Source organism: Sinohyriopsis cumingii, chromosome 12 (genome assembly GCF_028554795.1).
Source record: "Sinohyriopsis cumingii isolate HCF-2022 chromosome 12, ASM2855479v2, whole genome shotgun sequence".
Taxonomy (NCBI): Eukaryota; Metazoa; Mollusca; class Bivalvia; order Unionida; family Unionidae; genus Sinohyriopsis; species Sinohyriopsis cumingii.
Genome location: NC_142972.1, coordinates 114403371 through 114427372, shown reverse-complemented (window position 1 = coordinate 114427372; position 24002 = coordinate 114403371). Strand labels below are relative to the sequence as shown.

General features: G+C 35.7%; 1 protein-coding gene across 7 annotated transcripts in view; it reads left to right on the top strand.

The window, feature by feature from the left end:
* The window catches only part of LOC149787281 (hemocyte protein-glutamine gamma-glutamyltransferase-like), a 146116-nt gene that overhangs the window by 66891 nt on the left and 55223 nt on the right, over positions 1 to 24002 (top strand). For all 7 annotated transcript variants that reach the window (XR_016425145.1, XR_016425144.1, XM_089977812.1 and 4 more), the window contains 4 exons: positions 4920 to 5144; positions 6483 to 6740; positions 13484 to 13602; positions 14990 to 15097. Coding sequence is in view for 5 of the 7 variants with exons in the window: in XM_089977812.1 (XP_089833938.1) it covers positions 4920 to 5144; positions 6483 to 6740; positions 13484 to 13602; positions 14990 to 15097 (710 nt within the window). In the remaining 2 variants the exon portion in view is untranslated. The remainder of the gene's footprint in view (positions 1 to 4919; positions 5145 to 6482; positions 6741 to 13483; positions 13603 to 14989; positions 15098 to 24002) is intronic.

Here is a 24002-nt window from a genome sequence, read left to right as displayed (position 1 = left end):
AGTGAGCACAATGTATATGGTACAAGTGAGTACAATGTATATGGTACAAGTCAGCACATTGTATGGTACAAGTGAGTACAATGTATGTGTTACAAGTGAGCACAATGTATGGTACAAGTGAGCACAATGCAATGTACAAGTGAGCACAATGTATGTGGTACAAGTGAGTACAGTTTATATGGTACAAGTGAGTTCAATGTATGGTACAAGTGAGCACAATGCAATGTACATGTGAGTACAATGTATATGGTACAAGTCAGCACAATGTATGGTACAAGTGAGCACAATGCAATGTACAAGTGAGCACAATGTATATGGTACAAGTGAGCACAATGTATGGTACAAGTGAGCACAATGTATGGTACAAGTGTTGTTGTTGTTGTGGGGTTTAATGCCATTTTGCAACGCACGATAGGCTATACATGGTGGCCAGTATTAATGGTGGAGGAAGAACCCGGGAAACCCCTGGAAAGAACCACCGACCCATGAGAAGCTACTAGCAAGCTTTCTCACATACCAACATTGGCTGAATCCTAGACTCGAACCCATGCAGACAGAGGTGAGATGGCATTGATCCATAACGTAGAGCGCTTTAGACCACTCGGCCACTCAGGGCCCCATGGTACAAGTGAATACAACATATTGTATATTATTTAGTGAACACAATGTATGGTACAAGTGAGCACAATGTATGGTACAAGTGAGCATGATGTATGGTACAAGTGAGCACAATGTATATGGTACAAGTGAACACAATGTATATGGTACAAGTGAGTACAATGTATATGGTACAAGTGAGCACAATGTATATGGTACAAGTGAGCACAATGTATGGCACAAGTGAACACAATGTATATGGTACAAGTGAACACAACGTATATGGTACAAATGAGCACATTATATGGTACAAGTGAGCACAATGCATGGTACAAGTAGCATAATGCATGGTACAAGTGAACACAATGCATGGCATAAGTGAACACCACATAGTGTATATTTCAGTGAACACAGTGTCTGGTACAAGTGAGCACAATGTGTGGTGCAATTGAACATAATGTATGGTACAAGTGAACATAATGTATGGTACACATGAACATACTATATGGTACTAATGAATTCACTGTATGGTACATGTGAACACAATGTAAGGTAGAAGCAAACACAATGTATGGTATAAGTAATTACAATGTATGGTACAAGTGAATATAATGCATGGTACACATGAACACAATGTATGTTACAAGTGAACACAATGTAAGGTACAAGTGAACACATGTTTCAAATGAACACACTGTATGGTACAAGTAAACACAATGTATTGTACAAGTGAATACAATGTATATGGTACAAGTGAGCACAATGTATGGTACAAGTATGTGTGAGATTTGAATTTTTAACATAGCTTTAACAATTTTGCAGTCATATTGGTACAATATATGCAGTGTGTTAGTCTATAGTGATGTCTAGCACTGGGGCATCATGCCATAGACATATAGCATCATGTCCCACCCAGTCACGTTATCCTGACACCAGGCCAACCAGTTCTAACACAAAACTCTTAATGCTGAGTGCCTAGCTTGCGAGGCAGCTGTTAGTATCATTTGTATAAGTCCCTGGTATGACTCAACTGGGCTTCAAACCTTCAACCTTCCACATCCGAGGTGGATGGTCTAATCACTAGGCCACTGGAGCAGTCATGGTACAAGTGAATGCAATGTATGGTACAAGTGAATACAATGTATGGTACAAAGTGAATACAATGTATGGTACAAATGAATACAGTTCAATGTGTGGTAGAATTGATTATAATTTAATGTATGGTACAAGTGAGTACAACTTAATAATATTTGATACACTTAATACAATTTATGGTACAAGTGAACACAACTTAATATATGGTACACCACTTAATAATATTTGGCACACTGAATGCAATATATGGTACCAGTGAATACACTTTAATTTATGGTACAAGTGAGTACACCTTAATGTTTGGCACAAGTGAACACAATGTATGGTGCAAGTGAATACAATTTAATGTATGGTACAAGTGAATATAATGTATGTTACAAGTGAATACAATGTATGGTACAAGTGAATAAAATGTATGGTACAAATGAATACAATTTGATGTATGGTACAAGTGAATACATTGTATGGTACAAATTAATACAATGTAATGTATGGTAAAACTGATGACAATGTGTGGTACAAATGAATACAATGTAGAGTACAAGTGAATACAATATATGGTACAAGTGAGCACAATGTATGGTTCAAGTGAATACAATGTAATGTATGATACAAGTGAATACAATGTATGGTACAAGTTAATAAAATGTATGGTACAAGTAAATACAATGTATGTTACAAGTAAGCACAATGTACGGTACAAGTGAATACAATGTAATGTATGGTACAAGTGAATACAATGTAATGTATGGTACAAGTGAATACAATGTAACGTATGGTACAAGTGAATACAATGTATGGTACAAGTGAATACAATGTATGGTACAAGTGAATACAATGTATGGTACAAGTGAATACAATATAATAAATGGTACAAGTGAATACAATGTATGGTACAAGTGAATACAGTGTAATGTATGGTACAAGTAAATACAATCTATGGTACAAGTTAATAAAATATATGGTACAAGTGAATGCAATGTATGGTATAAGTGAATACATTGTATGGGACAAGTAAATATAATGTAGGTTCAAATGAATACCATAGATGGTACAAGTGAATACAATGTATGGTACAAGTGAGCACAAGATATATGTTATGAGTCTATGCTGTTAAAATAAGTAAGAGAAAAAATTTAAGACAACAAGCTTTGTAAAATTTAACAAATAATTTATTTCCCTAGAATACAAAGTGAAAAATGAGAAAAAAGAACTTATGGTATTGTGAATTAAATCCAAAACTAATCCAAGAAATAAAGACACAAGTCCTAGTAATGAAAAGTCCTGAATGAAACTCAGTTCAAGCCCTAAAGATATCCAAAATTGAAGGTGATGACGTTCTGTTGTAGCCTATGAAGTGCTGATGTGTCAACAGTCTCTTGTTGAATCACACAAATATTATTTCAGGTTTGAATCCATTATAAATTCCAATGAATGTCTTTATCCAAGAATTTTGTCAGAGCACGTTTGTATTTCCAGAGAAAATGATTACTTGAATTCAATAATCTGAAGATAATAAAATTCAGCCCAAACTGGTCAAAACATAATGGTGGCACTCTACAGTTTCATTTTTTGCATTGGGTTAGAATTTTAAAGTAAAAGAATTTCCCCTGTGTCCTCACTGGTTATACTGGCTATTTAAAAAGGACCTTGTATATCTTAGGTATTATTCAAAAAACCTTTAATTCTCTTTATTTTGGTATATGATTGATGGGTGTAATGTGGGTCATAGAGTATACATCTTGGCCTTACTTCAAATGTGCACCTCTCAAATAACTGCTAGCTCTGCTTGGTCATTTTCTATTCCTGCACTTCAGAGGTAAATTGTTAAAAAAGAGCTAATAACTTTTTTTTTATATTTTATATATTTTGTAAGTGATTCATTACACTTTCAGGAGCTGTTATTGTCTAGTCTGGCAAAATTCCCTATTTTAATAACTGCTAAAGATAGTGTACTTTAGACCAATTCAGGCTGATTTGTTTTAGCACAAGGGAGCAGTCATTTTAGTTAGCTGTGTGCTTAGATCATTTACAATCTTTTCAAGTTCAATATCCAGTGAAATTTCCTCAATTGTGCATGTTGCAAATGTAAACAACTTCGCCTTACACCCACCACTTTCTCAGAAGTTCATAATAGCTGTATAGCATCCCCATAATACAACTTAAGGTACTAGATGTTAAAGCACAACTGGTAAAATCCTCACAGTCACAAGATAATATAGTTCTCTGCTTGACCCCAGGTCACAAATTAGCATTTTCTAAAAACAACCATTACCTAATGGAAAATAACCTTCTAGTATGATCTAATGAGCCTTGTTTACTTACAACACAATAGCCTATAAAATTCACTTTAGAATCTCCAAAACTCGTAACCAAATCAACTTGTTTACCTGAATAATAATTCGGTTAATAAGCTCATACACATAGAGAACAATGAAGCTATTATTAGTTGTTTACATCACTGAAATAAAAATTTGTGAAAAAAAAGTCCAGCAAATAATGTTACATTACAGTAACATGTAATGAAATAAACAAATTTTTAAACTAACAGACAAACAATTAAATTAAATATACTTTACAGTATGGTACATGTGAATACAATGCATGGTACAAGTGAGTATAATGTATGGTACAAGTAAATACAATGTATGGTACAAGTGAATATAATGTATGGTACAAGTGAATACAATGTATGGTATAAGTGAATACAATGTGTGGTACAAGTGAATGCAATATATGGTACAAGTGAATACAATATATGGTACAAGTGAACAGAATTTAATATATGGTACAAGTGAATACAAAGAAAAGTTTTTGTTTGTATTTCACATTAATATGCATAAAATGACCATAGGAAAATAAATCTGTCTGTCATATCTAGCAATCTGATAATCTGTAGACACAATTTACATGGATACACATTATGTAAGCTTTCATTAGAAAGCTAATAAGAATGTTAATACTGAAATTCAGCATGTTTCAAAAGGATTGTATTCTTAGTTGATATAACAGGATTGCCGATTGGTCAATATGCCATCTTATCAAACTGTTAGGTCACCACACTAGAGTTACTTCTACAGTCATCATTTAACATTTACCATGTCATCAACTCCAACCTTTAAGAATAAAAGAGGCTTCAAGAAGAAGCAGAGACAGCAATTAAAATGTTCACAAATTTCCAATAAATTTTGGTGCTAATTATTTCATCTGGTACTTTTCCCACACAGGTCCAGATAAAGAAGACACAGAGATAATCAAGGTTGCCTCAGTAAATTTCAATATCACTGATAACACGAAGAACCACCATACGAATGAATATGATATAACAGAGGACCTACCAGGCCAGAAACGCCAGCTGGTTGTACGACGTGGCCAATCTTTTACCATTACTTTAGAGTTTGACAGAGACTATGATGAGTCACATGATGACCTTCGCCTTGTCTTCCAGTTTGGTATGGCAGCTATAATGAACAAAATTTTTTGTTTGTAGGGAAAGTTTAATGTTTTAATATTTTGGTCAAAAATAATTATGTCTTGTTTGTCCCACCTACAGGAGTACTGTAACCTTCTCAGTACAGGTCTTTAACATGGAACATTTTATTTGGGTCATTTAAAATTAAACCAGTCTAACAACTGGTAGTGGTTAACATAAAATATATGACATGATGACGGCCAGTAATTTTATGAGATATTACAAGCCTGCATTTCTGTGGTTTTTATTTAATATCTAGGTGTTTATTAATTTAATTTATTTCCAAATGTCAAATCATTTAGTAGTAATTTAATTTTGCAAATCCACCACTATTAATTTTTCTAACTTTATTAAATGTCTATTAATTGAAGTATATTTTATTTTACATACCAGTGTATGATAACTCTTGAAAATGAACACTTGATTGTGTCCACAGTAAAACATAGGACAAAGTTTCTGATAGCAAAAGTGGCAGAGGCAATAGTCCTAAAATGCTCTGTATAAGTTTTATGTTCAATATTTTGTTCAGTCTTTATTTATTTAGTACTAATTGCACAAACAACTTGCACAACATGCTCTCTCTATACAGTTTATATGTTGCTGTTATGTTGCACTTAAGGTAAAGGAAACCATAGAAATCATAGGAGACAACTGACCTTGACTGAACAACCTGATTTCTTTGTTCATATTGGAAATGAGATTTGAACTCAAGACAGCAGAGGTAGAAAATAAAAGATGTTACCACATCACTCTCTAAACTCCAGCTGTTCTACTGAACCCAATTTTGGAATTTAAATAATATAAACATGCCTATCTTGGAATATTTCTATGTGTATAACACGTATCCATTATGGAATTTTCCAGGATTTATATAACACATGCCCATCTTGGAATTTTCCTATATTTGTATAACACATGCCCATCTTGGAATTTTCCTGCATTTGTATAACACATGCTCTTCTTGGAAATTTCATATATTTGTATAACTCATAAACATCTTAGAATTTTCATGTATGTGTATAAACATGCCCATCATGGAATCTTTGTGTATTTTTACAACAAATACCAATCTTGGAACAATACAGACCTAGATCTGCCACACACAATGTAATGTCTGATTGGGGTCAATGATCTTTTGGTTCCAATATTGAGTAGATTGAAAAGCATTGACCCTGATTGGACAAAGCAGTATGTGACAACATATTTGGGTATCTATACTGTTCAGTTTAAGCTTTGTGTACATTGTGTATAAATAATTTCTTCTTTTGACTGCCAGGTTACTTCTTTTGACTGCCAGGTTACTTCTTTTTACTGCCAGGTGCTGACCCATTACCTAGCAAGCAGACCCATGTTGAGTTTGAATTATCAGGGGAGGATCGGTTTGGACAGTGGGGTGCCCAGATCAAGAGTAAAATGGAAAAACAGATTACCATTGAGATTCATACGCCTTCAACACTGTATGTGGGCAAGTGGGCTTTCAAACTGGATGCCGTGAAAAAGAAGGAGGAAGGAACCACAGTCTTTAGATATGATAACAATGATTACATCTACATCCTCTTCAATCCCTGGAGTCAAGGTCAGGTTATGTAACAGAAGTTTTGCAGCATTTTAGATTTTCTGTTTATTTTATCATCCTTTTGTACTTTGATTGAGTAATTGAATTGTACCACCCTTTTTGTACTATGACTGAGTAATTTAATTGTATCATCCTTAGCATCCTTTTTGTTCCTGCACAGAGCAAAAAAGTTAAATTTCATTGATATTTGCTTTGAAATAGCAGTTTTGGACTCATAACGAGTGAGGTAAACAGAACACTCACAGAGCATAAGATACATAGAGAACTCACAAGGCATAAGATACATAGAGAACTCACAACACTTAAGATACACCAAGAACTCACAAGGCATAAGATACATAGAGAACTCACAACACTTAAGATACACCAAGAACTCACAAGGCATGAGATACATAGAGAACTCACAACACTTAAGATACACCAAGAACACACAATGGATATGATACATAGCGAACTAACAAGGCATAAGATACAAAGAGAACTCATAAGGCATAAGATATGTAGAAAACTCACAAAGCATAAGACATGCAGATAACTCAAGGCATAAGAACACAGAGAACTCACAAGGCATAACATACACAGAGAACTCACAAGGTATAAGATACATAGAGAACTCATGAGGCATAAGACATGCAGAAAACTCACAAGGCATAATACACATTTAGAACTCACTAGGCATAAGATACAAAGAGAACTCACAAGGCATAAGACATGCAGAGAACTCACAAGGCATAACATACACAGAGAACTCATAAGGCATAAGACATGCAGAGAACTCACAAGGCATAACATACACAGAGAACTCATAAGGCATAAGACATGCAGAGAACTCACAAGGCATAAGACAGAGAACTCACAAGGCATAAGATACATAGAGAATTCACAAGGCATAAGTAATGCAGAGAACTCACAAAGCATAAGACATACAGAGAACTCACAAGGTATAAGATACAAAGAGAACTCACAAGGCATAAGAAACACAGAGAACCCACAAGGCATAAGTAATGCAGAGAACTCACAAAGCATAAGACATACAGTGAACTCACAAGGCATAAGATATGTAGAAAACTCACAAGGAATAAGACACACAGTGAACTCACAATGTATAAAAGACATAGAAAACTCAGAAAGCATAAGACACACAGAGAACTCATAAGGCATAAGACATGCAGAGAACTCACAAGGCATAAGACATGCAGAGAATTCACAAGGAATAAGACACAGAGAACTCACAAGGTACAAGATACATAGAGAACTCACAAGGCATAAGACATGCAGAGAACTCATAAGGCATAAGACAAACAGAGAACTCACAAGGCATAAAATGCACAGAGAACCCACAAATCATAAGACAGAGAACTCACAAGGCATAAGACACACAGAGAACTCACAAGGCATAAAATACACAGAGAACTCACAAGGCATAAAATACACAGAGAACCCACAAATCATAAGACAGAGAACTCACAAAGCATAAGACACACAGAGAACTCGCAAGGCATAAAATACACAGAGAACTCATATTCATGTCATTGGAATTTGACATTTGTCAGTGTGAAGAGGAAATTTACTTCATTAGGTTTGGTGTTTGATTGCAGAGCAAGATAAGTAGGTTATTTACTGCTGTGGGAAATGGAATAAAGTGCCTTACCCAAGGACTCCATATGGTAGACTAACCTGACTGACTGAGTGAGGATTCAAACTTGCACCCTTTTGGTCATCAGTCCAGCATGTTATGAAATGCAGCAGAGTGCATCAGGCCTATTCTACAACCATGATCCCCCAGGGAATAAATCTGCTTGCTATTTATTCCTATAGTTCTTGTAAATTCAGTGATAAATACAAATCCTGAAATCATTGCTCTTTCTATTACCACCATAAAACAGAGAATATTATGTTACAATATTGTGCCTCCATCTAAGTGTCTATTACCAATTTGGTTACTATACAATAATTTTAGTTGTCCATCTTGATGTAAATAAGTACTAAGATTACTCCATTATTAGGTGATACCAGAAATGACCAGGCTTTGGTTCATATGTTAAGGGTATGGGTTATATACATATGTTAAGAGTTATATACATATGTTAAGGGTTATATACACTGAAACTTCCTGAAACAAACCTTTCATAACCCAGCCTTTTTAGTAATGTAACCTCCTCTACATGGCTCCTCTGTAACCAGCCTCCTCTCTTGTTTGACCTCCTATGTAACCTGGCATCTGTAACTTGGCCTGGTCTATAAACTATCCCCTTGTCTTCACTGTGACCATTTCCCCCTGTAACCAAACTTCCTCTCTAAACCAGCCTCTTTGTTACCTTGCTTCCTCTGTAATACATCCTGTATGTGACCTAGGCCTCTTATCTTAAACAATCCCTCTATAATCCAGCCTCCAATGCAGATTTTCCAAATATTTTTGTCACTTGGAGCCAATGTGACAGTAATTAAACCCCTATTAAATTGCCAACCTTATTAAACAGCTAAACATTTGTTGTGGCCAGTCTAGGGAAGTCAAACAATGTGTCCTAGTGGTGGCCAGTATAGGGAAGTCAAACATTGTGCCCTAGTGGTGAATAGTCAAGGGAAACCAACTATTTTTTACCTTAGTGGTGGTCAGTCTAAGGAAACCAAACATTTGTTCCATACTGGTGATCAATTTAGGGAAGCCAAACATTTGTGCCATGCTTGTGACCAATTTAGGGAAGGCAAACATTAATGCTTTAATGGTAGCAAGTCTATGGAAGCCAAACAATTGTGCCCTAGTTATGACCAGTTTAGGGAAGCCATATATTTGTGCCCTTGTTGTGACCAGTTTAGGGAAGCTAAACATTTATGCTTTAGTGTTATCTAGTCTAGGGAAGCCAAACATTTATGCTTTAGTGTTATATAGTCTAGGGAAGCCAAACATTTATGCTTTAGTGTTATCTAGTCTAGGGAAGCCAAACATTTATGCTTTAGTGTTATCTAGTCTAGGGAAGCCAAACATTTATGCTTTATTGTTATATAGTCTAGGGAAGCCAAACATTTATGCTTTAGTGTTATCTAGTCTAGAGAAGCCAAACATTTATGCTTTAGTGTTATCTAGTCTAGGGAAGCCAAACATTTATGCTTTAGTGTTATCTAGTCTAGAGAAGCCAAACATTTATGCTTTAGTGGTAGCTAGTCTTGGGATTCCAAAAATGTGTTCCCTATTGCTTGTCATTCTAGGTTCTCATTCATTTTTTTCATTTATCATGTACCCTGGCTGGTCATAGGGTGCCACTGATGACTTTGCAACAGTGTCACTCATCCATTTCACTCTTTTTCCATTGATAATTGTGACATTGCAAAGTCCATGCCTGTCCACTTGTTGATCTTAACTTTCTCTTCTTCCATCTGCCTAGTTTTATCTTCCCTCTCACTGTGCCCTGTAGGATTGTCTTTGACAGGATGGATAAGTGTGAGACATGACCATACCATCTTAGTTTGCATTTCTTTATGAGCAGATCTTCATATGGTCCAATTGTACCTTGGATTCTCATGTGCACCTCTTCATTAGAGAAGTGGTCTAAGTATGAGATTTTCAGGATCCTTCAATAACATCTCATCTCTAAGACATGGATTCTTCTCTCTAGTTCTGCTGTCAGGGTCCATGTCTCACATACATAGAGGAATATGGGCATGATGAGGGAGTGCATAAGTTTGATCTAGGACCCAAGCATAATCTTGCTGTCTTTCCAAATAGGCTTCAGCCTTGCCAGTGCTGTTGTTGTCTGTGAAGATCTGGATAGAACATCAGGCTTTGAACTTTCATCAGAGGTTATAACACCTAAATATTTTTAGATTGTCACTGTGCCCAGCTTCTGTCCATTCTCTTATTTCTTCTTGGATGCCACTAGGGTTGTTTGTCATTACCTTGGTCTTTTCTGTGCTGATCTCCATCCCTTACCTTATGATGCTTGTTTGAGATAGTTCACTGAGGTTTCCATTTTTTGTTCATCACCTGCTAAACCATCTATATTATTAGTGAAGCTCAGGTTGGTGATTGTTATGCCTCCAACACTGACACTGCCCTCATGGTCTTTCAAGGCACCAGACATCTCTTTCAGGTAGATGCTGAAGAGAGTGGGTGAAAGAAGGTACCTCTTTCATCTAACTCCAAGTATGGTTCTAAACTGATCTCTTGTGTTGCCATTTGGACTGAACTGTGCTAATTGCCTTGTCATGTAGTTTTTATATGGTGCTGATTATTTATGTTGTATATCTGCATGGTGGCCCACAGGGTGGCCTGCCATACCTTGTTGAAAGCCTTCTTGACGTCAGTAAAGACATGATAGAGGTCCTGTTGATGCTGCAAATACTTTTCACAGAAGATTCTAAGATTGAAGATCTGTTCTATAGTGCTAGGTCCTGCTCTCAAACCTGCCTGTTCTTCACCAATGATGTGCTGTGCTTAGGGTTTAGTTCTGTTGAGGATGATCTTAAGCATAACCATGCCTGGGTGACTGATGAGTCTGATTATGTGGCCTGAGTGACTGATGAGGCTGATTATGTGGCCTCGGTGACTGATGAGGCTGATTATGTGGCCTGGGTGACTGATGAGGCTGATTATGTGGCCTGGGTGACTGGTGAGGCTGATTATGTGGCCTGGGTGACTGATGAGGCTGATTATGTGGCCTGGGTGACTGATGAGGCTGATTATGTGGCCTGAGTGACTAATGAGGCTGATTATGTGGCCTGGGTGACTGATGAGGCTGATTGTTTGGCAGTTCTGGCATAGCTGCAGATTCCCTTTCGTAAGAAGAGTGATGATCAGAGACTGGGACCATGGGGTGGACCATTCTCCTTTTTGCCAGATTTTGTTTCAGATTGTTTTGATGACATCTATCATGGCAGTTCATCTTGCTTGAACAAGTTCTGCTGGTATATTGTCTACCTAAACAGACTTCTCTTTCTCTTTCAACCTCTGTTGTGGTCAGTGGGAAGTACAGCTTGGTCTCCAGAAGTCTCCTGGTTGTAAAGCTCTGAACAGTATTCCAACCATCTGTTAAGAATCTCTTGATCTTCTGTGAATCTGTTAGCAGCCTTGCCTGAATTGTGGTGGCTTTTCCCTGTTTTTTTGTTGTCAGGTCTTTCACCAACTAGTTTTGCTGTTATTCTGGTTCAGGCTTTTCTTGACATTCTTATATTGGTCCTCTGTCCAGCTTACCTCTGCTTTCTTCTAACTCTTCTTAATCCTGTTGTTAATCTCCCTGCATTTTTCTGCTCCTTCAAGGTCTCCTTGCTTCCTCCTCAGTTTTCTCTTCAAATCACAGAGGTTGATGATATCTGCTGTGACCCACTGCCTCTTTATCCTATACAGCTTGCCAAGGATCTTGCCAACTGTTCCTATTACTGTTGACGATGGTGATCAAGGAGTCTTAGTTTCTACAGCACACAGAATTGTGAATGGTGTAAATTTGCCACCAACTGAAATTTTTCAAAGCTTGTTTTACACTTGGATCTTTAAGGTTTTCAAGTTCCTGTCCTAACCTGTTTTGGCTTCATGACTTTCCTCTGATGAAATTTGAAAGTTGTCATCAGTAAGTCATGGTCACTTTCTAGAGAAGCTACATGTCAATGATAATGCTAGACCAGAAGCGCTTTCTCACTGAGATGTAATCAGTCTGGTTGTGATGTTTTCCATCTGGATTGTGTCTTGTCCATCTTCTAGATAGTTTGTGGGGGTCAAGGGTGTTTGGTAACACTAGGTTATTGTAGGTGGCAATGTCCAGGAGCTTGAGTCTGCTCCCAGTGGTCTGTTCTTTACAGTATGTGTCACAGACTTCTTGGCAGTCTGCCTGTGTGTCTTCTACCTTGACATTCCAGTGTCCTTGAATAATTGTAATATCCTTCTTGGGTGTCTGTTCAATGAGAGTTTGAAACTGGTTGTAGAATTCGTCCACTTTCTTATCATCATGGTTAGATGTTGGGGCATAAACCTTTATGATCGTGATGATGGGAGGTGCCCTCAATCAGATAGTAATCATCGCGTTAGACACTGGTCAACAACCCATGACTGCACTCACAATGTTTTTTATATATCATAAATCCAACTCCATGCTCATGCTTGTCTTCATGTCCCCTAAAGCAGATCTTGTGTCCTTCATCTGTTGATCTCTCTCTGAAATTCTTCCAATGGATCTTGCAGTTTAAGGATGTGCCATTGGTGTCTTCCCAGCTCATGGGTCAGCTCCTCAAGTTTCCCTGCTTGTCTTAATGTCCTGACATTCCACATTCCAATGTTGATATTATCTCTTGCTCATACTTTGATGGTAGTCTAAAAGTAGTTTTAGGTAGCCAAACATTTGTGCCTTAGTGGTGACCAATCTAGGGAAGCCAAATATTTCTGTGGTGACCAGCCTAGGGAAGCCAAACATTTGTGCCTTATTGGTGACCAGTCTAGGGAAGTCAAACATTTGCATCTTATTGGTGACCAGTCTAGGGAAGCTAAGTATTTGTGCCCCATTGGTGATTAGTCTAGGGAATCCCAAAATGTGTGCCCTAGTGGTGAGTAGCCTGTTTTAGCATATATTGTATATAGTGTCAATACTCCTTAATGTTATTTTTTTAAAAACAAAATCTTCACAAAGAGACCTTTGTATTTTTTCCTAAATTTGTATAGCAATGTAATTTTTCTTACAGTAAATGCTAATTTTCTACTGTGGAGATTTGAAAGCTATTTGGATGTGAAAGTCAGTAAATTTTTAATCTATACACTGCAGATGACGATGTATACCAGCCTGATAGCAAGTTACTAGAGGAGTATATATTGAATGACACAGGGAAAATATATGCTGGGAATGACAGATCACCAACAGCCAAACCATGGTTCTTTGGACAGGTGGGTGTATATATAAAACAGTAAAACCCCTATTGTTATGTGATTGAACAATACTACTATGTGTAATGTACCCTATTATAATGTGGCCTAACAGTAATACTGTGTGTAATGTACCTTGTTATAATGTGGCCTAACAGTAATGCTGTGTGTAATGTACCCCATGATAATGTGGCCTAACAGTAATAATGTGTGTAACATACCTGGTTATAATATGATCTAACAGTAATACTGTGTGTAATGTACCACATTATAAAGTGGCCTAACAGTAATACTGTGTGTAATGTACCTTGTTATAATGTGGCCTAACAGTAATACTGTGTGTAATGTACCTTTTATAATGTGACCTAACAGTAATACTGTGTGTAATATACCACATTATAAAGTGACAGTCTACTGTTATGACTCCCATGAACTGTCTTGAGGGAGTCATATGTAATGTATATCTATTATTGTTGTAAATTATTCATGACTATAAATTGTAGTAATAAACCAGTTTCACAATACCTCAAAATAACATTCTTGGGTTATCTAATAAAATTGCACAGTTGCACAAACCCATGCTAGTAATGTATACCTATGCCTCAGTTTGCAGGAAAAATGATGTCTCACCGTTAAAATATTACATGCAAATGTGATATTTACATCAAACATTGCACAGTCTGTTATGACTCTCCGAAAACATTCAATGGACTGGACATTTTTAAAAAATCATCAGACATGAATTTCCATCAGATTTAACTATAGAGAAAACAAAAACAGTGATGAAAGGAACAAATTTTGAATATAAAAATTGTATTTCTGTTGTTTTTTTGAAAGGTATGTCATTGAGATTCAAGTTTCAAGGTATTGATATCTTATTCATGTATGTGAAAAATGATTGCATCCATGAAAATAAAATAGTTATTTTTAAAAAATACCTAAACTTTAGAATAGTGTTATTTAAAATAAGATATCAAAACTTTAGAATGTTATTATTTAAAGTACCTTCTTTGTCTAATTTCAGTTCAAGAGCATAGTTCTAGGCTGTACAACTGTATCTTCTTTGTCTAATTTCAGTTCAACAGCATAGTTCTAGACTGTGTACTGTACCTTCTTTGTCTAATTTCAGTTCAACAGCATAGTTCTAGACTGTGTACTGTACCTTCTTTGTCTAATTTAAGTTCAAGAACATAGTTCTAGGCTGTACACTGTACCTTCTTTGTCTAAGTTCAGTTCAACAGCATAGTTCTAGACTGGTACTGTACCTTCTTTGACTAATTTCAGTTAAACAGCATAGTTCTAGACTGTGTACTGTACCTTCTTTGTCTTATTTCAGTTCAACAGTGTAGATTTCAGTTCAACAGCATAGTTCTAGACTGTGTATTGTACCTTCTTTGTCTTATTTCAGTTCAACAGCATAGTTCTAGACTGTGCACTGTACCTTCTGGACAAGTCTGGGATGGGAATCACAGCCAGAGGAAATCCAGTGGCTGTGTCACGAACTGTCTCTAGAATGGTAAAATACTAAACAAATGTAAAGAATTATTTAAAAAGATAAGCTCGCTTATCATCCTAAATTTATATGTATATTATATGCATACACATTTTACACAGGTTTATATTATTTCCATTTATTCACAGTTCTGTTGAATACATTGATATAAATGAGTATAATTTATAATCACTTACCCATTTCATCATGCATTTTTTATAAGGCACTTTATACAAATAATCATTTCATTTTTCTTTTTTATAATTCACAAAAATATGATATGGCATTTTATATCAATATTAAGTTCATTTTTATTTTGTATCATTCACTAAAAAATTTCACACCTCCCATTCTGACTAAAGCTATTTACTGTACGACATATAGTTTTAAATTGGTATTATGTGTGAGTACTTTAAAAGTATTCTATAAGTCATTCATTTTAGTCTACCCAGATAAATTCTTAAACCACTTTTAAGGCAGAGTCAAGTATGGATCCCATTTTACTCACATTAAAATGCCAGGAATTGGCTTGTGATTGCTTAACTTAAAATAATCATCATCGAAACTTATAAGTGAAAGTGCAGTATTTGCTTGTTAAATTGTCATCAACAATGGCAATCAGCACTCAGAAAGTCAGAAATGGTCTTTATTTTAAGAGGGTAACCAGTTATAATGAGTAAAGAATGGCCATATATACTAACTCATAAGTCAACTGCAGATAACATAAACCCTGACCTGCCATCACATAATCGTACATATGAAAAAATACACATCTAAACCCTGACCTGCTGTAACATAATCATGCATATGAAACAATACACATCTAAACCCTGATCAGCCATCACATAATTGTACATATGAAACAATACACATCTAAACACTGACCTGCTGTCACATAATCGAACATATGAAAAAATACACATCTAAACCCTGATCAGCCATCACATAATTGTACATATGAAACAATACACATCTAAACCCTGATCAGCCATCACATAATTGTACATATGAAACAATACACATCTAAACACTGACCTGCTATCACATAATTGTACATATGAAACAATACACATCTAAACCCTGACCTGCTATCACATAATTGTACATATGAAACAATACACATCTAAACACTAACCTGCTGTCACATAATCGTACATATGAAACAATACACATCTAAACCCTGATCAGCCATCACATGATTGTACATATGAAACAATACACATCTAAACCCTGATCAGCCATCACATAATTGTACATGTGAAACAATACACATCTAAACACTGACCTGCTGTCACATAATCGTACATGTGAAACAATACACATCTAAACCCTGATCAGCCATCACAGAATTGTACATATGAAACAATACACATCTAAACCCTGATCTGCCATCACATAATTGTACATATGAAACAATACACATCTAAACACTGAACTGCTATCACATAATCGTACATATGAAACAATACACATCTAAACCCTGATCTGCCATCACATGATTGTACATATGAAACAATACACATCTAAACCCTGATCTGCTATCACAGAATAGTACATATGAAACAATACACATCTAAACACTGACCTGCTGTCACATAATCGTACATATGAAACAATACACATCTAAACACTGACCTGCTATCACATAATCATACATATGAAACAATACACATCTAAACCCTGATCTGCCATCACATAATTGTACTTATGAAACAATACATGTCTTAACCCTGATCTGCCATCACATAATTGTACATATGAAACAATACACATCTAAACCCTGATCTGATCTACTATCACATAATTGTACATATGAAACAATACACATCTAAACCCTGATCTGCCATCACATAATTGTACATATGTAACAATACACATCTAAACCCTGATCTGCCATCACATAATTGTACATATGAAACAATACACATCTAAACCCTGATCTGCCATCACATAATTGTACATATGAAACAATACACACCTAAACCCTGATCTGGCATCACATAATCGTACATATGAAACAATGCACATATAAACACTGACCTGCTGTCACATAATCGTACATATGAAACAATACACATCTAAACCCTGATCTGCCATCACATAATTGTACATATGAAACAATACACACCTAAACCCTGATCAGCCATCACATAATTGTAGATATGAAACAATACACATCTAAACCCTGATCTGCTATCACATTATTGTAGATATGAAACAATACACATCTAAACCCTGATCTGCTATCACATTATTGTATATATGAAACAATACACATCTAAACCCTGATCTGCCATCACATAATTGTACATATGAAACAATACACGCCTAAACCCTGATCTGCTATCACATAATCGTACATATGAAACAATACACATCTAAACCCTGATCTGCCATCACATAATTGTACATATGAAACAATATACACCTAAACCCTGATCTGCCATCACATAATCATACATATGAAACAATACACATCTAAACATTGTCTTGCTAATTGTAACAGCAGATTACAAGCCAATACAACATGGTATAACATGCAAGTATACATATTTCTGTTTGCATCAACATATCTAATGTATCACAGAAAACATGGCAGATTTACCATTAAAATCATGCACAATGCCTATGACATCAGATTTATAATTAAAACATGCACAATGACTATGACATCAGATTTATAATTAAAACATGCACAATGACTATGACATCAGATTTATAATTAAAACATGCACAATGACTATGACATCAGATTTATAATTAAAACATGCACAATGCCAATGATAACAGATTTATAATTAAAACATGCACAATGCCTATGACATCAGATTTATAATTAAAACATGCACAATGCCAATGATAACAGATTTATAATTAAAACATGCACAATGCCTGTGACATCAGATTTATAATTAAAACGTGCACAATGCCAATAATAACAACAGATTTATCATTAAAAACACACAATAGCAATGATAACAGCAGATTAAAAGGCAGTGGCATCACTATGGGGTACGGACTGCACCGGGTGGCACCATCTCAGAGGAGTGACACCAAAATGAAAAATTGCAAATTTTACAGAGCACACACTGCTTGGTCTAGTCGGATTTCATAAGCGGATAACCGATCATAGTTAAACACATGACTAGCAGGCACAGCAGTGGTGTTGCTAGGGGGATGCGGACTGCACCGGGTGACACCATCAGAGGGGGTGACACCAAAATGACATTACTAAGGATTCTGTATGGTCTGTTACGGAAGGAGGACCATGGGGGTGACACCATGAGCTACCGCACTGGGTGACACCAACCCGAGTGATGCCACTGTTAAAAGGCAAGACAGTAATATATCACTTTTTAAAACCTGTTTAGCATTTTAACATGTATAACACATCACAAAAATGACATATGTAACACATCAAGTGTAAATAATGTATGTAACACATCATGTGTAAATGACATGAAACACATGAAGTATAAATAGACATGTAACACATGTAACATATCATGTGTAAATGACATGTAACACATCATGTGTAAATGACATATGTAATACATCACACAAATACTGTCAGCATATATTTCACATCACAGAAGGGCATACACTGGATAAGAAATATGACATCAGGAGTATGAGGGTGCTAAAATTTAAAATTGATGTCTAAAAATAATATTATTTGAAGTTGAGTAATTGAAATGGGTATTTTATGGGTATTAATCTAGAGTGAGTAATTCGAAGAGGCATGAAGGGTATTAATCTAAGGTGAGGAATTAACATAGGCATGATTGGTATTAATCAAAGGTGAGGAATTAAAATGGGCATGATGGGTATTAATCTAAGGTGAGGAATTAAAATAGGCATGATGGGTATTAATCTAAGGTGAGGAATTAAAATAGGCATGATGGGTATTAATCTAAGGTGAGGAATTAAAATAGGCATGATGGGTATTAATCTAAGGTGAGGAATTAAAATAGGCATGATGGGTATTAATCAAAGGTGAGGAATTAAAATGGGCATGATGGGTATTAATCTAAGGTGAGGAATTAAAATGGGCATGATGGGTATTAATCTAAGGTGAGGAATTAAAATGGGCATGATGGGTATTAATCTAAGGTGAGGAATTAAAATAGGCATGATGGGTATTAATCTAAGGTGAGGAATTAAAATAGGCATGATGGGTATTAACTGGAGGTGAGGAATTAAAATAGGTATTATGGGTATTAATCGAAGGTGAGGAATTAAAATAGGCATGATGGGTATTAATCTAAGGTGAGGAATTAAAATAGGTATGATTGGTATTAATCTAAGGTGAATTAAAATAGACATGATGGATATTAATCTAAGGTGAGGAATTAAAATAGGCATGATGGGTATTAATCTAAGGTGAGGAATCAAAATAGGAATGATGGGTATTAACTGGAGCTGAGGAATTAAAGTAGGCATTGAAAGTATTAATCTTATTTGAGTAATTAAAATAGGCATTATGGGTATTAATCTAAGGTGAGGAATTAAAATAGGCATGATGGGTATTAATCTAAGGTAGAATTAAAATAGGCATTGAAGGTATTAATCTAAGGTGAGGAATTAAAATAGGCATGATGGGTATTAATATAAGGTCAGTAATTAAAAACATGTTATCAGCATTAATCTAAGGTGATGAGTTAATATAGGCATGATGGGTATTAATCTAAGCTGATTAATTAAAATAGGTATGATGGGTATTAATTAAGGGGAGTAATAGAAATAAGCATTATGGGTTCAGGATTTTAACCTGAGTATCTCAGTGAAGTTTGTAATCATAAGCTGAATTGACCACTAAATAGGGGTAAGGGTTATATACAAGGGACCCCGAGTGACTAAGTGGGGGACCCCGAATGGCCAAGTGGCCTAAAGCACACACCATTACGGATCACTGCCATCTCACCTCTGTCTGCATGGATTCAAGCCTTGGGTTTGGTCAATGTGGGTATGTGAGAATACTTGCCAGTAGCTTCTCATGGGTCGGTGGTTCTTTCCGGGGTTTTCCCGGGTTCTTCCTCCACCATTTATACTGGCCACCATGTATAGCCTATCTTGTTATGAAAAATGGCGTTAAACCCTACCACAACAACAACAACCACTAACACATTTACAGCAAGGCTCAAACCATTTATGAACAAAGCTTGCTGAATTCTTTGAAATCAGTGTTTGTCTTCAGTTCATAGGGCAAGTTATTCAAAGCTCTTGGGGCATCAAATTTGAGAAAGAGATAACCATACTATGTAGTCTGTACACTTGGTATGATTGTTGTTGCAGTTTTTTAATGTGACAGATTACTCAGGTAGTTAGGTGTTTTCTTCTGAAGTGTTTTTTACAATTCACTTGCCGTATATCTTAATGTAGTGAGGTGCAGAGTAGGAAGGTTTGTTTTCCTTCGCAGAGAATCACATAAGCTAGTAAAATCATCAAACATAAATGTTAGTACCTTTATTGTATTATTTCTGAGTTACGTTTGTTACATAAATGCCAAATAAGGGGCAGTAACTGAAGCATGACCTAATGATGCATTTGTAGATCAGTTGCTTTGTTACATAAATGCCAAATAAGGGGCAGTAACTGAGCCTTGATCTAATAAGGCATTTGTAGATCGGTAGCTTTGTTACATAAATGCCAAATAAGGGGCAGTAACTGAGCCTTGATCTGATAAGACATTTGTAGATCAGTAGCTTTGTTACATAAATGCCAAATAAGGGGCAGTAACTGAACCTTGATCTAATGAACCATTTAATTGTAGATCAGTAGCTTATATATTAATAAACATATGGTTGCTAAAATTTAGTTGAAATTGATATCTACTTCAAAGAGTTTCACACAGTCATACTCCAAAGAGTTTCACACAGTCCTAACATCTACTCCAAAGAGTTTCAGTCCTCACATCTGCTCCAAAGAGTTTCACACAGTCCTACTACAAAGAGTTTCACAGAGTCCTACTTCAAAGAGTTTCACACAGACCTCACATCTACTCCAAAGAGTTTCACACAGACCTCACATCTACTCCAAAGAGTTTCACACAGTCCTACTCCAAAGAGTTTCACACAGTTCTCACATCTATTCAAAAGAGTTTCATGCAGTCCTACTCCAAAGAGTTTCACACAGTCCTCACATTTATTCAAAAGAGTTTCACACAGTCCTACTCCAGAGAGTTTCACACAGTCCTACTCCAAAGAGTTTCACAGAGTCCTCAAATGGTATTTCCTCATCTTCTATAGTGAAAGTGGACACATGTTTAAAAACATTTTGCCAATAAAAATGGCTTGCAATTTCTGGGGGTCTGCTTGCATCCCATTGGTTGAAAATCAATGTCTTGCACTCTTTTTGCAGAACAGATATTAAATGATTAAGTTATTTGAATCTTTATTAATGTAAGATATGATGTTGTCATCAATGTATTTATTAGTGTTGTTTGTTTTGTTGAGTAGAAATTGTTGATTATCAAGATATTCAATACGAGAAGTCCTAGTATTGAGTCATGTGGTCAGAGGCGTAGCTGGGGGGGGCAGGGGGGTACATATGTCCCCGGGCGCCAAGGTACAGGGGTGCCAAAATGAGGCTTACAACGTTACATTATAATAAGTAAACAAGGGTAATATTCAAAAATGTGATTAAACGGGGAGGGGGCTGGGGCACCAATTTTATAGTTCGTCCCCGGGCGCAAAATATCATAGCTATGCCTCTGCATGTGGTACTCCTTTGGAGGCTATATCCCAGTTACTATTTGAGGTTCCCAATTTAACACATTTTGTTTTCACCTATATAAATAGTTTTCAATTAGTTTGATCCAGTTCTAAATAAAGTTATAAGCTTTCATTGTTTGGATGATGTGGAAGATTGTCAAAGACCTTGGACATGTCTACCTAGATACTGAAAGCTTCTTATAAATATGTTGTTTTTTCCCCATTTTCGGCAGTGTTACAACTGGGGGCTTAAACTAAGTAACAAGATGAGGTAAAACCCAACAAGCATTAAATTTTCCAAAATATACATTTATTTCCCTTAAATATAAAATCAATCAAATGGAAAGAATTTTAAAAAACTTAACAGTGTATGAATTCCTAGAATATTATACTAAATTGTACAATCAATTTCATATTAATCTGGAAACTATCCAAAGGTATTTAAATAGAAGTTCTAATGTGCTTATGTGCTAGCACCTCTGAAGAAACAGTTCTATTATCCAAAAGGTTCTACCTCAAGGTAATCCCATGAAAGTTGAATATCACTAAAGTCCTTGAAGTTTTACATAGTCCAACAGAATTATTCAAATGGTCAAGTCCTTGAATAATTCCACATAATCCGACGGGTAATGTCTGTTTTAGAATAAATGTTTTTCCACTCTGCTAATCCAACAAACAAATTATGAATAAATCACAATCTCCTCTCTCCCTTACAAAGCTGGCTATAAAATGAAGAATCATGACATCGTGCTTTAACTCGCTTCTATAGTCTCTGTGTGTGCTTTAACTCTCTTCTATAGTCTCTATGTGTGCTTTAACTCTCTTCTATAGTCTCTGTGTGTACTTTAACTCTCTTCTATAGTCTCTATGTGTGCTTTAACTCTCTTCTGTAGTCTATATGTGTGCTTTAACTCTCTTCTATAGTCTCTATGTGTGCTTTAACTCTCTTCTATAGTCTCTATGTGTACTTTAACTCTCTTCTGTAGTCTCTATGTGTGCTTTGACTCACTTCTATAGTCTCTATGTATGCTTCAACTCTCTTCTGTAGTCTCTGTGTGTGCTTTAACTATCTTCTATAGTCTCTGTGTGTGCTTTAACTCTCTTCTATTGTCTCTATGTGTACTTGAACATTTTATTCATTATATTTTGAAATAACAGTTATGTTCTAACCTTCTGTAATTATTGAGCCAGTCAACACCTAGGTTGTGCATGACAAACATACTTCTAGGATCACATGATGCTTTTGTGACCTCCATTCAAACTAATGCATGGCTTACTTTGACTGAAATAGTTGTTGACATGACTTTGGCAATTGACCTCAATTTATGAATGAAATTTTACATGCATTGTAAATGTACTTTAACTATGAAACAAGCCAGCCACTGAATTTAAAGAATAAAAATAAAAATGTCATAAACCCAAATGACTTAAATGAAACTGTATTATAAATTAATATATAATACCTGTGTCTGTAACAGCAGTTTGTAGTAATTTGAAAGAGAGGACCTCAGATTATGAGTACATGTACTGCCCAGCTCTGGTTGATTAAAAAGATAAAGTAGAAACTCATGAGCTAATTTGCTAGCTATTTTATATATCTTATTTTGTATTTTGGCACTATAAAATTATTTCCCTACTTTTGTACAACATAATTTGATGTTTCAAAAGGAATGCTATTTCTACTTTTCTTAAGTAACCAAAGGTATGATTTAACTTTTTTTAATTATGTGATCATTCCACAATATGCTATTATCTACTTGTACACCAAGGATCTTTATACAATCATTCCACAGTAAGCTAGTATCCACTTGTACACCAATGATCTTTATACAATCATTCCACAGTAAGCTAGTATCCACTTGTACACCAAGGATCTTTATACGATCATTCCACAGTAAGCTAGTATCCACTTGTACACCAAGGATCTTTATACAATCATTCCACAGTAAGCTAGTATCCACTTGTACACCAAGGATCTTTATACGATCATTCCACAGTAAGCTAGTATCCACTTGTACACCAATGATCATTATACGATCATTCCACAGTAAGCTAGTATCCACTTGTACACCAAGGATCTTTATACGATCATTCCACAGTAAGCTAGTATCCACTTGTACACCAAGGATCTCTATACGATCATTCGACAGTAAGCTATTATCCACTTGTACACCAAGGATCTTTATACAATCATTCCACAGTAAGCTAGTATCCAC